Source organism: Ochotona curzoniae, unplaced genomic scaffold, assembly GCF_017591425.1.
Source record: "Ochotona curzoniae isolate NIBS_2020 unplaced genomic scaffold, NIBS_Ocur_1.0 contig_1014, whole genome shotgun sequence".
NCBI classification, from domain to species: Eukaryota; Metazoa; Chordata; class Mammalia; order Lagomorpha; family Ochotonidae; genus Ochotona; species Ochotona curzoniae.
In genome coordinates this window covers 42,315,047-42,330,955 of record NW_024464920.1, presented here as the reverse complement: position 1 = coordinate 42,330,955, position 15,909 = coordinate 42,315,047, and the positions used below count along the sequence as shown (strand labels likewise).

Below are 15,909 nucleotides of genomic sequence, written 5' to 3'. Positions count from 1 at the left end.
AAATCTTTGGGACCCTGCACCAGTGTGGGAGACCTGGAAGAGCTCCTGGCTTCAGATTGGCTCAGTTCCGACCACTGTGGCCACTTGGGGAATGAATCATCAGATGCAAGATCTTCTTCTCTGTCTCTCTTCCTCTTTGTATATCTGACTTTCCAATAAAAACAAATAAATCTTAAAAAAAAATAGGGCTCTGAAAGTAATCCCAAATTTAATAACACTTCATAAAATTTGATTTTAGGGACTACATGATTTAAAAAAATAAAAGTATTAGTCCTTGCTTATGAATCCAATCACACTATTAGATACTGTTATATAACTATATTCTTACATCATTATACTATATTATAAAGGCTAAAAATAAAGAAGCAAGAAAGAAAAATTTGATCTGTGGCAGTTAGCGGGTGTCCTCGTAGTTACTTCTCATTATATCATTTTTATTGGTCTTACACAGCTGTGATGATGCTATCTGCACACTTCTGTATTATGCTTGTTCAGTGAACACGCAAGGATTCTAGGCTCCGATCAATCTGTGATTTCCCTTGTATTCGCCAGCCTTTCACTGCAGGTACCTACTTCACGCCATAAGCAGCGGCAAGGCTCACAACACGGAAACAAGCAGGCAGGGTCCCTTCCCTCAGAGTTCACAAGCTCAGGCTTGGCCATCACCCCATGCTTTCACAGAAAATAATGACTTCACCTGCATGAGTTTGAAGATAATGAAACATGCCTGAAATTTGGCCTATTTAATTTTAATCTCTGGAGGAAAATTACTACATACACAAAGGTTTACCTCAGAACAAATGAACTTTTTTCACATTTAATAAAGTTGTGTGTTTATAGTGAAATAGCTGCAATTATTTTATTCATTTTATGACATGTCTTTGGAACACTTACTGCAAATCAGGTTTTTTTTTTTAAGGTCAGTTTTGTTTTAAAAATCAGTACCAATGCTTTCATTTCCATAAGATATGAATTTTCAGATTATTCATCACATTTAACCCTCTCCTACACATTTGCATGATACATTTGTTTATGTGCTGGCTGATAATCACAGTCTACCATTTTAAGTACAGAATGTAAGGCAAATGCTTATATACAAATATACAATGACCCAGTGCACCTGGAAGTATTTGCATTGTATGCGCAAACATTTGCAGTTGTATTTGACTTCACGAACTTGGTTGGTTACTTCCTTTGCTACTTTCCAATTTGTGTATAACTGCCTAAATGCTATCTTAAGAGACAAAACAAGGCACTGGATCGCAATTCCAAACCTTCTGAAGCACATCTCAAATATCAACACAAGAGTACTTCAGAAAGTTAGTGGAAAATGGAATTAAAGGGTGAGTTTCTTTTGGTGCGTAATCCTTTAAAAAATCTACTTAAAGATTTTTTAATGGATTTTGTGAAGCATCCTTTTAAGAGAGGGCTATGAGCAGTGAATAATGAAAGAGCAGCACACAGTCAATCCAATTTCTGTGTCCGGCTCCATTCCTTTGTAGTGACAGGCAAGTCAGCAAGCCATCAAGTTTCTCACTCAAAAAGGAATAATGGTGTTCTCACTGTGCTTACACCTACCAGCACAAAAACTGTCTCTGTAAAAACACTACACATATTTGAGAGTTAGGGCTAAGGATCATTTATTTACAACCTTGTCTGAAAAAGCTTAGGATGATTAGCTTTATTTTGTAAAGACGCTGCTTCTTTACTAAACTGTCACAAAGTTTTTTTGTTTTTTGCATAAGAAAATTGTGTTCTTTAGAGACCACACATACTTTTTGGAAAGGGGTGCTGCTGTCACCAAGCAGCTGCTGGGAAAAGGCTCCAGGGACACAGTTGGGAAAGAGAAAGAGAACTACAGCAGCAAAACAGATCGTGCAGCAATCCGAGTTGCTTTAATTTTTACATTAGGTTTTATAAGGAGAAATGCCCACTCTTGCACATTTCTCCATATTGACAGCTTCAACCGCTTTGATGTCTGTGTATCAGGCATGAAAGAATCACTAATTGTTTTAACCCACAGAGACTGGCATGGATTTGTTTGCCAATGTTTTCCCATTGAAGGAGATTATTACCTAGCTCAGTCCCTAATGATGTTTGTTTATAACAGACCTCCCAGGAAACAGAAATCTACACACTATGAGAATAAGTACTAGTAGAGCAGTTACTCTCAGAGGTCTAGAAGTCAATAAAGGAAAATCTTTGTATCAGCCAACGGGCAAACTGAAAATATTCAGAAAAAAAAATCTGTAGCTGCACTGTAACCTGCACACTCTGTCATCACTGAGAGTCAAGTACCAGATACTCTAACTGTTACTGAGATGGCTTAAGGTATGAGGACTTTTCAAAAGGTTCTTGGAAAATAAACATGAAAACTTAAACAAGAACTTCAAAATTGGCGCACCAAGATAACCTTTTAGTTGCATCGTCCTTGAGGTTTCAGAAGTACCCTTCTATGAGGGAGGATGTGTGGTAGTAAGCGAATACTATGCCATCTGAGAGCAGGGACTCAAGCATCAGAGATCTGGGTAAGCACAAGGGAAGCCGTGCTGTATGGATATGCAGGGAGGATTGTCCTTGGAAAACCTTGGGTTCTTCAAATACTCTACAGGAAATACACAACATCCCTTATTTACAACTGTGGGAAATTTCTACTCCTCAACTGAAATTTACATGAGACAAAGGTATCTCTAGCTTAATGTACTTACTTTGACCAGTAAAAGCAGCAAGTCATACTTCTCAGCCCCATTAACCTACAGGTGCAGAACGGTTTCGTGAAACCAAGCTAAATCCACAAAACCTGCCTTCCTAGCCCTTGTATCTACCACAACTTTATCAAACACTTTGTTCTTAACACCTCACTTTTCTTTCCCACTTAATTTTCTTTTCTATTAGCATATAATGGTACTTTCTCTTCATCTTTTACTAACTCATAGTGTTACATAATGTAAATATCATTTTTTTTTAAATCAAATAATACCTAAGAGCTGCCTACTTGGCTGTCTCCAATCTTTTGCTATCCTATACAGTACTTCAATGAGTAACTTTGTTTACTTGATTCAAGCTATTTGTGCAATGGATTTCTAAAACTGACACAGCTTTGTGAAAGAATAAAATGCATCTGTAATCTCCTCCAGAGGAGTGTGCTGTTTGTACTCCTCAAAGATGGTTAAGTATTTTCTGAAAACCTGTCATAAAAAAACACCTGCCTAGAACCTATCCCCCAAATTTCCATTCAGTATATGAGCGGCTGGATCCGAGAAATCCTGCCTTTCAAAAGCAGCCCAGACAACAAATCCCTGAGAATCTCGACCCCAAAAGGTATTCTAGTCTAATTTACATTACCCAAAACCAAGAGAAAGCTGGAATTAAGATTTCAATCTCCAAAGTTGATATTCCATGGCCACTCCTTCAATTACCTTTTGGAGTGCTTACAATGTGCTGGACATTCTAGATGTCAAGGACAGAAAGAGTACCTACTCAGGAACTAACACTGAAAGACACAGATATGTAATTACGGAAAAATGTGTGTTTCAGTAGTAGAGCTGTGAATGGAATACTATGGGAAAACTGAAGAGTGAAACTTCACACCGCTGAGCGTGCCAAAGGAGGTTTGCAGAAGGAGGTGCTCATGAAGTGAGTAGGTGTTAACCAGCAAAAAGGAAAATACACTAGAGGCCGAGGGCATTCTGGGTAGAAAACAAAACATGTAAAGGTAGACTGGAAGAATCAGACAGGATATGCATGTGTGTGCCTAACTGGAAACATTTTAATTGCTAGAGAGTAGAAAAAGACTGCAGGGACAGGCAGGTGTTGGGTCACTAAGCACTAATCACTTCAGGTTACACTAATAAAGCCGAGGTTTCTTCTGTACTCTCCCTCCAACTAAATCCTCCAAGGCTTTCAACAGCGACAGGGCCAGACTGCTGGCTTAGATCTGTGGACAACGGGCTGGAAAACATGCAACTGGGAAATGAAAGAACAACCAGAAAACTGAGTCGTCACATGAAGCCTGAGGCAGCAGTGGAAAGGAGAGAGGACTGATATTCATCAGGGGTTAAAATGAGACGTGGAGGGAAGGAGCAGGACAGGGGGACAGTTTCAACGTGTCATTAAACCATTACCAGTGCCAAGAAAATTTTGGTTTAAGCTACTGTTTTAGCAGCAGTGACAGAATTTCACTGATCAGTCAAAGTTACCATCTGGTGTTGGTATCGATGAGGCCAGGAAGAGATGTATGGAGTCCAGCAAAACACAAAGGCAAAACAGGAGTTTATCCTCATTAGCATTATTCTTAACCAAGTAAGTAACGCATTTCCAGGTAATCCCCAACAAGCAGTTAACACTGTATTAAGGACCCCTCCAGTAATAACTCTCCACTGGTGAGACTAGACCCTATTTCCTCAGCGTCCATGAAGCCAGTTGCCTAGACAACCAATAACAACATAAACAACTGCCTGCACAGAGGGGCATACCTGGTTGGAAGGCAGCAGCACAGACAGCTGCTTTCCCAAAACTTAGCTGGCACCAGCCAAGTTTGGTGTTAGTAAGGCATTTTGGGAAATCTGAACACCGAAGTCAATCTCTGAGGGAGATCTGAGAGTCCCCGGTGGATTCACTGCACTTCCTCATTTATACACATCACCAGATACTTGAAGGAATGCAGCAAGGAGGGAGTTATGGTTAACCCACAGGAAACGTGGGTCTTTCTTCCCAAGGATCCTAAAAAAGGCAAGTTAATCAATAAAAACATAACAGAAAGTCCACCACTTGGAAAGCTCGTGAATAAAACACATATATAAAATAACACAAAGGCTTACCTTTCTTTTATCTTCATCTGTTGATTCAAATTTGAAAGTAGCCCTATGCTGAGAGGGGAAAAAAAGGGAAATAATGTCATTGTGAATACTCACATGTTAAATTTTGGTTATGTTTAAAAATTCATGAAGCAGTAACACCAGAAAAATGCTACCTTTCCATATCTTGATCTTATTAAAGGGATATGTAAGAGATGAGCATGTAAGCAAATATAAAGCAGTATGAAAAGATTATGCAGGAACATATACCATGGAATAGAGAGAGCCAAGCCAAGCTGCCCAACAACATCTAGAATGTTCTGCAGAGTAGACAGCATTTGAGCTGGACCTTGAGCATGCATTAAGTCTGCCAGGAGGCAAGCAGCATTCTAGGAACACAAACAAAGGCTCAGACGTGTGAAACTATGTGATATATCCTTGAAAATAAGCAGCTCCCTGACACTGCACACAGGACACACGTTAGGGGATGAGGGCGGGAAGCTGGGAATGAAAAAAGCAGACTGAAAAGAGATCTGGAAGAGTCTTCCAATACTGATAAGGCATTTATACTTTCTTGTTCATATGTAACAGGAAATCATCAGAGAATTGTAGCTAGGAGAAGAACTTGACAGTCCAGTATTTTAGAGAAGCAATTCTCTGAGAAGCTGCTTAAATCATGGCTATCATTACGAAGATGCCAACAACACTGAGGAAAAAAAAATAACTGGAAGAGAATTGTGTCGTGGTGCTCCTGAAAGTATTAACAATTCCATGTTCTACTCGGGCTGACAGGAGTGAGGAACTGGCTGGAGCACTGTCACAAAAAGTAGTGGTACTCGAAAAAAAAATAGAGCAAATAATTCATTAATTCTTTATTCTCCAGAGTTAGGAGAAACAGATACGCACATGCATCCTAAGTCTTCTTTCTACCTTTTTTCCGTCTTTCTCTCATTGGCCACACTGACAAACACACTCACCTCACTAGGAGTTAAGGACAACAGGCCCTAAGGATATAGCAGCACCACAGGTGGGTCTGCACTCACAGCTTTGCAGAAGCAACACTAAAATACAATGCTTATTAATCAATTTTTTTCATCTACTTGAAAGGTAGTGATAGAACAAGATTAAGACCAGGAGAGAGAGAGAATGGTGCAGCCACTAGTTCATTCCCCAGATGCCTGCAACAGCTGAGGCTGCACCACACGGAAGCCAAGAACTCAGAATCCCATTCAGGTCTCCCTCACCAGGAGCAGGAACCCAAGCACATCAGTTACCACCTGCTGCCGCCAAGCTGCCTTAGCAGGAAGCTGAACTGGAAGCAAAACAGTCCAGACTCAAGCTGGCACTCTGACTTAGGATGCGTCCTCTCAAGTGCTGACGTGCCAGCTGCCCCAGAACACACCCACCCAAGAAGCAAAAATCTTTTGAAATTAAGAGTTGGAGAAATGTTGTCAGAGAAGAATTCTGAATAGAAGAAATGATCAGAGAAGACTTAAAAGTAGGAGATAAAGGAAAGCAGATGGTACAATAGCTCAACTGGCTAATTCTCTACCACCAAGCGCCCGCATCCCATATGATTTTCCAGTGAAAATAAATATTTAAATTAAAAAAAAAAAGAATGGATATTTAAGGAAACCTGATGGAGCTATATTCACTTAAAAGAATAATGGATTGGACCCGGCATGGTAGCCTAGCAGCTAAAGTGCCTTGAACGTGCTGGGATCCCAGATGGGCGCCAGTTCTAATCCTGGCAACTCCACTTTCCATCCTGCTCCCTGCTTCTGGCTTGGGAAAGCAGTGGAGGACGGCCCAAAGCCTTGGGACCCTGTACCCGCCTGGGAGACTCGGAGGAAGTTCCTGACTCCTAGCTTCAGATCGGCTGAGCTCTGGCCGTTGCGCTCACTTGGGGAGTGAATCATTGGACGGAAGATCTCCCTCTGTCTCTCCTCCTCACTGTATATCTGATTTCCAATGAAAATAAAATAAATCTTTAAAAAAAAATAATGGGTGAAATCAGATGGAAAGGGCACAGATTCAGAAGTGTATCCCTTAACTGACAGATGGCAATGAGAAGACTATGAGAAAAGTATAAACAGCATTCTGAGAGAATACGTTGGGTAGAAGCTCACAGATCAGATCAGACCAAAGGAGAGTGAGACTGAGGGCACGCAGCCATATACTGAATGCACAGGAACAGGCCAGGAGGACACTGCTGCTGGGAGTGTAAGATGACACAAACCTTAAAAGGGAAAGTGACTTGGCAACACATCCTAGAAGCCATAATCACACCCTTTGATCCAAAACTCTCAGTCCTAGCACCTAATCCTAACAAAAGGATCCAAAACAAGAGAAAAACTACATTGCCAAGTGCCAGAGCATTAAGGCAACTTAATCCAACAAGGAAATGCTGACATATACTGTGGCTCTAATAAGTCTACTGAACATATATCAACCTGATAGACCATGATAGAGCAACTTTAAAACTGACTAACTGATGGTATATGATTCTATAATAACAGAAATTTTTAAAATAAAAGATAAAAATGAATGAATGAATGAGCAGTGGACAAAAGGAAAAAAGGAAGACCATATTGGGAATCTGAGAAGGTGCACAGAACTCAGTTTTAATAAAAGCTGACATTAATAATAAAGAGGCACCAAACAGGGTCTGGCGCAGTAGCATAGCGCTAAAGTCCTCGCATTGCATGTGCCAGGATCCCATATGGGTGCCGATTCTAATCCTGGTAGTCCTGCTTCCCAAATCTGGCTCCCTGCTTGTGGCCTGAGAAAGCAGTCAAGGACGGCCCAAGGCCTTGGGACCCTGCATCCACGTGGGAGACCTGGAAGAGGCTCCTGGCTCCTGGCTTCAGACTGGCTTGGCTCTGGCAATTGCAGCTGCTTGAGCAGTGAATCAACGGATGAAAGGTCTTCTCTGTCTCTCCTCCTTTCTGTATTTCTGATTTTCCAATAAGAATAAAATAAATCTTAAAAAAAAAAAAAGAAGCAGCACCATATGTTGGGGTAAAATTATAGACCATAGCTCAGTTCAATACAAGTTAAAAGTAGCAAATAATTTTTTTCTGCCATGTGTAAAACTGATTTTGCAAACTCTCCATTGTTAATATAACACTTTTCTTAACCTTATTTGGTATTGTGATGAAAGGACCAAAAAAATCCCATATTTTGAATATGGGAAACCATTAACTTACAAAACTATCCTAACAACTCCTATGTACATTTAATCTTTTATAGTGAGACTTCCGAATATTATCGGGGTTAATTTTTTCTTTTGCCTTTCAAACACAAAGTTGATCCTGTCATAAAATCACAATATTAAAAAAAGAAATGTTTCCAGAAGACATTTCTTAGCAGCATAGGGCTTAACTTGACTCAGGAAAACACACTGGCCTGTGAAGCAAGTATTACAAATTGAATTCTGAATGGGCTAATCTCGTCAAAGCTCAATCTTCTAAGATTATTTGGCTCCAACATATGTTGACTTTTAACAGGCCAGCTGCTTTTACCCAACCAGATCACACCTGACTTCAGCACTTCTAACCCTATTCTCTCCCCTCTTCTTGTGAGGAAAGGCTGGCGATGGCAGGTAGAGCAGAGACTAGCATTTCTGGTTGTAAATGCCTTACTGGAATTGTTAGCCAACAGCCAACCACTTCATCTTCTTCATACATTTGACCTCCAGAGGAACAGGAGCAACAAGTTCAATACAAATTGTACAGCAAAACCACTGTTCAGCTCTTAGAGCAAGCAAGACAAAACAACTCAGTCACATATTAGATTCATGAAGACTTCTCACGGCAGGTTTTATCCTATTTGAGTGAATTCTGAAAAGTACAGGCATCAGACAACCTGGAGTTTGAGCCCAGTCCTGCTGCTTACTAAAAGTGCAATGCTGGTCAAGTTATTCATATGTACTATGTATCACACTTTTCTTATCTTCATTTATGGCACTATGCCCATAATAGGTCCTCAATAAATGGCTACTACTGTTATCAGTACATGGACTATGCTGTGTCTTGCCAAATAATGACCTATTAACAGAAACAATAGTTACATATTTCTCCACTTAAGTAGACTCAATACAAGGGGTTTAACATATCGGGGGTGCTGTGTGTTATGCTGTTTCATGAAAAAATAATTCTCCAGAACTAAAATTTAGTTACATATTACATAAACCAATCTGGAAATAAGACAGTACAACAAAGGAATAGTCCATCAAACGTGCTCTTCTGCAAAATCCCCCAGCGGGAACAGAGTCAGAACTCACTCAAAAAAAGAAAGCAAAATGTCCCCTTACATAGTCCAGCAGGTGTATATCCTATTTAATGCAGAGTAGATGGTTAGGACGGTTAGGCTCTTGTAGCACAGAAAGCTCTCAGAGAAGACTAACAGAGGACCCCCACCAACCTGCACCTTCACTTGCCCACACAGTTGACACACTTCCAATTCTACTGGAGTGCCATGGGTGGTCAGACCTCAGGCGGCCTCTATGGGGATCAAATCACTTCTCTGGTTAACAGCCGATGATTCTAGCTCTCAGTTTCATCACCTACTAAATGAGAAGGCTGGATGTCTGTCTTCTTTTTTCAAGGATCCTTCTAGTTTAAGTGTTCTGTGATTCAGGAAATCACAATACTACCGAACAGGAGCTTGGATGATCTGGACTAGAGCATATTTCTACATATTTCTCAAAATTAATTAGCTCATTCTATAACCAAAGTGGACCTCCATCAGGACACAACAGTAGCTAAAGGAAGTAGTACACTACTCTTGGAAAAAAGAAAAAAAAACAACTTTCTGTCCTCAAAAATACTAAATAGGGTAAATGCAACATAGCTGTGCAAGAATCCTACGTCACAGAACATGAAAATCAGGTCTACTTCCTACTAAGCACCCTAGAGACTATAACACCGTGTCTTGTCTTTCTGATTCACAATTTCCTATCTTTCTCCCCCCAGAAGAGACTACTGAATCAACTTGCATTATTCCCTTGACAACTAGACAAGCTTTGTTCTTGGTCGGTTGGAAAGGTCTTTGCTCTTTCACACAGGGGTGGCGAACATTTAACCCATGGGCCATGTAAAGTCTGCAAAACCATTTTGTCCGGCACAGTCAAGGCAACCACAGACAGGATTCAAAAATCAATAAATTCATTGCAGGCTAACTTTTCAGTTGATAATTTTGTATGGCCCATGAATTGTGTTATAAGGTTCCTCACTCTGCAAAACAATGATGAGTGAATGAAGGAAAGAAGGCTTGGAAATGAGTCTTGGTGACAGTGTAATTAGATGTCACTTCCTGGAGCCAGGCAGGTAACTGCTGCTGTGAACATGGGACAAGGCATCCACCCACTATCCATCAGAAAGCACAAAGGCCAAATAACGAAGTCAATTCCCAATTTTCTTGTTGTGCTCTATAAATTCAGCGACCCATATTTAATTCCTGCCTTTTTGGTCAAAAGCTAACAGTTACAGCACGCTTCTTGAGTGGCAGACACTGTTCTAAGAGACTCAATGCATGTTAACTCCCTTAACCTTGACAATCTATGATAGGTACTATCTTTATCCACTTTGGGGGATAAAAAACAAAAACAAGCACACACACACAAAACCCTAAGAACTTGCTAGTCTTAATGTCCTGTGATTCACAAAAAACTAAGACACAGCAAAAATAAGCCACTTGTCCTCAATCACACCGTTAAGAGTGCAGGTATTCCAGCTCCAAGGTCTGTGTTCTGGCCGTATGAGTTCTTTAGTGCCCTGGTCATTCTAACCGTACTGAGTCCACTGTCCTTAATGCTTAGCATCAGGTTTCATTTAATTTAATCTTTCTGATCCTTTCAGAGAATGGTATTATTAGCACAATTTTACACCTATGGCAACAGAGACCAAAATAACTTTTCTATACTCATGGAGCTAATAATCAGAGGTTAATCCCAACTTCTTCTGACTGCCTCCTTTTAAGATCCAGCTTTAGGATACAAGCATTGTAGTGCATCAAGTTAAACCTCTGCTTGGGACACCTGTATCCCTTCCAAGTGCCTGAGCTGGAACCCCAAACTCATTACCAATCCAGCTTCCTGTTAATACATTCCGGGAGGCAGCAGATCCCTGCCACCCATGTGGAAAACTTGAATGAAGTTCCTGGCTTCTGACTTTGGTTGGCCCAGCACCAGATGTTGTGTGTCTCTGGAGAGCGAACCAGCAGATGGACGGTATCTGCCACTTGCTGTCCGTGCTGTCTGTCCTTCCACCCCAGTCACCCTATCCTTCTCCTTCTCCTCCATTCCTGTCTTTAAAATAAATAAAAAACAATTTCTCAAAAAATATGCTACCTTGGAGCTAGCAAGGGGGCTTAGAGGTTAAGGAACACAGGCATCCCATGTGAGCAGCTATTGAAGTCTCGGCTGCTTCGTTTGCAGTGCAGCTTCCTGCTCATGTGACTGAGAGGGCGAAGGAAGTACCTGAGTCCCTGCCACCCTGGGGGGGGACAGGGATGGTGCTTCAGGTGCCCGGCCTCCACCTGGTGGCTGTAGCCATCTGGGAAGTGAACCAGCAAAAAGGTTCCGTGTGTGTGTGTGTGTGTGTGTGTGTGTGTGTGTGTGTGTGTAGCTGCAACTCTGACATTCAAATAAATCTTTTTAAAAAACGCACTGCTTACAAAAATAAAAGGGATTGGATTTATCTGAGAAATAAGGAACTGTCCCTTTTCTTCTCCCCAACAATCAACCTATCACTCTCTTTCTACACCATTCTTTTCTCTCCATTTGAGCTGTCACTGCCCCATAATCACCTGAGTCCAAATACTCTCAAGAAAAAAATGAAACACTTAGTATCCAACTATTCTTTTTTTCAAGATTTCAGATTCTGCGTAGCAGAGAGCTGAGCAGTTCAATCCCACTTCTCCATTCCCGCTGGCCCCTGTCTGATCCTCGCGCTCCTGCTTCCCTTCGCACTCACCTGCCCCGACGTCTACCTCTGAAGGACAAAGCCTCCCCAGAACACAGAGCTCAGCTTGTTTTTCCCATTGTACTATAAACTATCCTGGTCCTATTATAATTAGGATCTTCACCAAACAAACCCGCTTTCTTCTGAAAGAGCTATCCTACCAGATTCACATCAAGTCAGAGCATTTGCAGGCTGATCTGGAAAAGGAAGTGCTTGGGAGTCGTCCATGGCACCGCACGCGGCCACCTTAAACGACAGACAGCGGCCACCACAACTCTGAAAACCTTCGCAACAGGAAAAGGGGCGTGAGATGCCCAGGACTTCGCCAAAAGCCTAAGTGGAAGCCAACCTGGAGGGCTACCAAGAAAAGGAAGAGATAAACTAAAGGAAGCAAATCTGAAGTCTAATTAGTTTAGCCACGAAGGGAAAGAAATACTAAAGGAGGTGATAAGATCCAACTGGAGATTTCTGCACCTCCCTCCCTTACAGAGGAAAGTTCCTACTCACTGCTGGGTGTTTGGCATGTAGTAAGCGCTAAATAAACACCAGTTGATTCAACACAATGGACAAGTTCTCTGTTGTATTTTTATTTAAAAAAAATTATTTTGTAGCTGCCTCACACCTTCTGGAAGCAGATAAAAAGTCAAACGGAAAGATTATAATTCTCACAAGAGATCCACCTAGGCATGCAGTTTCGCTGACACACTAAGGGCCAAAGCATGAAAGAAACTGCAGTGCTAAGAAATGAATCGAGCAGAAGCCACGCACGCGCCCAAGCGAGTGGCACAGCACCGTAGAAAGGGCGCTGGAGCTGGGTTGGACAATCCAGATTCTGACCTCAGCCTGCGCACTCTCAGAAAATGCGGAAGACCAACACTCCCCTCAAGGGCTGCTGAGATCCAGTGGGGATGAAAACCCTTCAGAAACAAGATGTGTTGTCTTATTTCTAGAGCTTTCCCACCCATACAGGAAACAGCATACTGGGAGCTGAATGTGTATCCAAAGCATGGAAGTGCAGTGGCAGACATGAGGCAAACCCAGAAGGGAGACTCATGAATGGAGGCAAATGGAAGGAATAGATTGCTGCATCCAAGGTGTGACCTGCTGTCAGCTGTGTTTCCACTGAAGGGAGTAGCCCGTCATGCCTATAAAATAGACTTTTAAAGGGGAGAATAGAGGTGTGGTCATGACACCTTTTGAAGTGAGCATGTCAAATTCCTGGAAGGAAAAGCAATGGAGAACTAACGGTTCTTGGAGATTTAGAGATGGGACTGGGACGCCAAACAAGGTACCGTTTCACTGCTGAGTTGTAAAGTGCAAAGACCTATACTTGGTGAAGACTTGGGTGAGAATCTTGACTTCCAACAATGACCTTGGGCAAGTTATTTAACTCAAGGAGTCTTAATTGCAAAACGTTAAATGATACCTCTTAGGATGGTTGTCAAGATTAACTGAGATAATGGCTAGGGAAGCTGTTAATGTGCTACAAATAATAGGGATTATTTGGGCTTAGAGTCTCCACCCACTGACAACACAGCATTCCATGACCTTGGATGTGATTTCAGCTCGAGGCACCTCAGTTTCCTCAGCTTTAAAATGGGGAGGATGACAGCATCCACACTCCAAACGCTCATGATCAAACGGGACCACAGAAGGGACATCAACACCTCGAGAACTACACGGTGCTGTGACTAGACAAAGAGCTGCCATCGTGGCTGATAGGTTTTATGCCTGTCAAGGGCCATGTTTACGCAGAGAGGTACCAATTTTTATCCCATACAGGTGAGGAAGTCTCCCATGCGTTTATGCCTCCAGGAGTGGGGCTGGACGCACAGGCACCCAGCTACGGACTCGGGGGTGTGACTTGCACGCTGGAGAAGAGGACTTGCTAGGACAGGCTTGCTGGGCACCGGAGGAGTGGGCGCTCGAGTGGGGGCAGGGGGGATACAGGATGCAAACATGGGAAAGGACTGGGGGCACAAACACGCATGCCCAAGCCGGAAACATTTTCGGGGGGGAAAAAGCAATGCGCATCCCCGGAATGAGGGGGGTGGGGTGGGGAAGGATGCGCTGTGCAAGCCCGGAGGGCGGCCCGGGGGTGCGAAACCGCACTCCCGGGGCCAGGGCTCGTTACCTTGTCGCTGTAATCCCTCAGGACCCGCTCGATAGCCCCCGCTTCGCCGGCCCGGACGATGTAGAGGGCGCGCTCCTCATCCATGGCCGCAGGTGCGGGGGAGCCGCGGCCGCTCTGCGCGCCCAAGCCGCTGCCTCCAGGTAAACGCCTCGCGCCCCCGCTCGCTCGCTCGCTCGCTCCTTCCCAGCTTCCTTCCTTCCCTCTTTCCCTCCCTCCCTCCTGCCTCCAATCCGCCAGCCTCCGCCCGGGCAGGCCCGACGTCACCGCCCCTCAACTTTCACCCCGCGACGTCACCGCTCCCCCAGCAACCGGCGCCTCGCGGCCACCCCGACCAGGCCCTGGACTCGGTGGCGGCCTGGAGAGCGGCCTGAGGCGGGGTCAGGCTCGGGGTCCCGCTAACTCGCCTGCCTCTCTCTCCCTCGGAGAAGAGGCCAATCTTTCGAGTGGATTTTTACAGAGAGACCTGTTCTTCTCTCCTGACCCTCGTCTATGAATCATTCTCCTCAGCGGATGAGAGCGACCCGGCTCTTCCCCGCCCCTCCAAAAGCCTGCAGCTAAGTGGACTACAACTCCCTGCATGCATCGGGGTCATCCCACTCTTCCATCTGGTTTACTGGCGTGCTGAGTGGCATGCTGGGATTAGTAGTCATCCAGCGGAAAAGACTTCCCGCCAGCGGCATGCTGGGAACTGTGGTCCTGCGAGGGCCGGAAACGGGAGGCCCGTGGCCGCTGGAGGCCAGCGAGGCGGGGACCGTTAGGGGGAGGGTCTGAGCCTGGGTTTTGTTCCTGCGCCGCTGGGCAGTCCCTTGGCTGGTTGGATTGGCTTGCCCTCGCGGAAACTGCCACCCCTTGGTGGGAACTGACCGGAGCCGGTTTAATTCCCTCGTCTCTCTCGCTTAGCGGTTTCGGTCTCTTTGAAATGCTTTCCTTTCTCCTTGTTTGCGGTCGCGTTTTGCATTCAGCTTCAGCTGTGTGGGAGACTGAGGGCAGCCATCCGGAGAAAGCGGGGCCTGGCCCTCCGAGGCCGTCACGATCGCCGCCGAGGGCTCTTAGCGTTGGCCTCCACGTAGCTTCTAAGTTTCACGACGCAGATTTTTGTGCAGCCAGAGGAACCCGCTAGGTTAGGAAGTTTGGTCTAAGACATGTAGGCGGTAAATGGGAAACTGAGACTTGAGCCCGGATCATGCCTTCTCAGGCCAGGTCTGGACAACCAGATGTAAACGTAGGGAATGAATACAGTGGTGGTCGGGGCGCTGGTAGGGGGCTCCCGTTGGCCAAGAGCCAGCTGCGTTCCGTCTACATCACCTGTGGCATAGCTCGCTTTCTCCCAAGTTCTTTCCGAAATGATGGCGAGCCTGTGGGACGCCCTGCACAGCTGAAAACAATGTGGCATCAGTCCGTGTCTTCATGGAGTTTCCATTCTAGTGAGAGACCCCCACAGGCTAGTTAGCGTTTTTATTTTTGTGAGCGAACTAGATCTTGGAGAGGTTAACATGATCAGATTCGCCAATCTGGGAAACTCGTGCCTTTTCTGCGCTCCCAAGCTGTTTGGCAAAGTGGATGAATTCTTCCCTAGCAATGCCCAGTTTTCCACACTAAGCCACCTCTTCCCACTCATTGTCTTTGATGCCTTTCTCTCTACAAGCTGCTTTTCTCAGCTGTGCTGAAAGGAACACGAAAGAGGCAAAATGTACTGGTTGAGACGCAAAAAAACCTAACGTGCAGGAGGTGAGGTGATGGAGCGACTAGCGACTTGTGTGCTGTGCTCCGTACTGTGCAGACGCTGGGAAATGGGAGCTTTGCATTCGGGGGGATTACACTTTTTCATGCAGACAGCATGTCTTGAGCGTATTTGTAGAGCTGGGTATCAGTGTAGGTCTTGCGTCTGCGATAGCAAGATTTTCATGTCTTTGGTCAAAGCACACTTATAAAGTTCATGGAATAGTTTCAATCCTTATGTAAAAGATCTTGGAATTTGCACTTTGGAGAGGTTTACCAAAAGTTTTCGTTTGCG

General features: G+C 44.1%; 1 protein-coding gene across 5 annotated transcripts in view; it reads right to left on the bottom strand.

Annotated features, from left to right (window-relative positions):
• The window catches only part of RIC8B (RIC8 guanine nucleotide exchange factor B), a 103,730-nt gene extending 89,624 nt beyond the window's left edge, over positions 1-14,106 (bottom strand). For 2 of the 5 annotated variants that reach the window (XM_040984954.1, XM_040984943.1), the window contains exons 1-2: positions 13,896-14,095; positions 4,821-4,868 (exon numbers count right to left, since the gene is read on the bottom strand). In XM_040984954.1, the coding sequence (XP_040840888.1) occupies positions 4,821-4,868; positions 13,896-13,979 (132 nt within the window). In that variant the 5' untranslated portion in view covers positions 13,980-14,095. Of the gene's footprint in view, positions 1-4,820; positions 4,869-13,895 lie in introns of all 5 variants that reach the window. The other 3 variants (XM_040984932.1, XM_040984962.1, XM_040984922.1) reach the window with 2 other exon arrangements.
• Between the last annotated feature and the right edge of the window lie 1,803 nt (positions 14,107-15,909).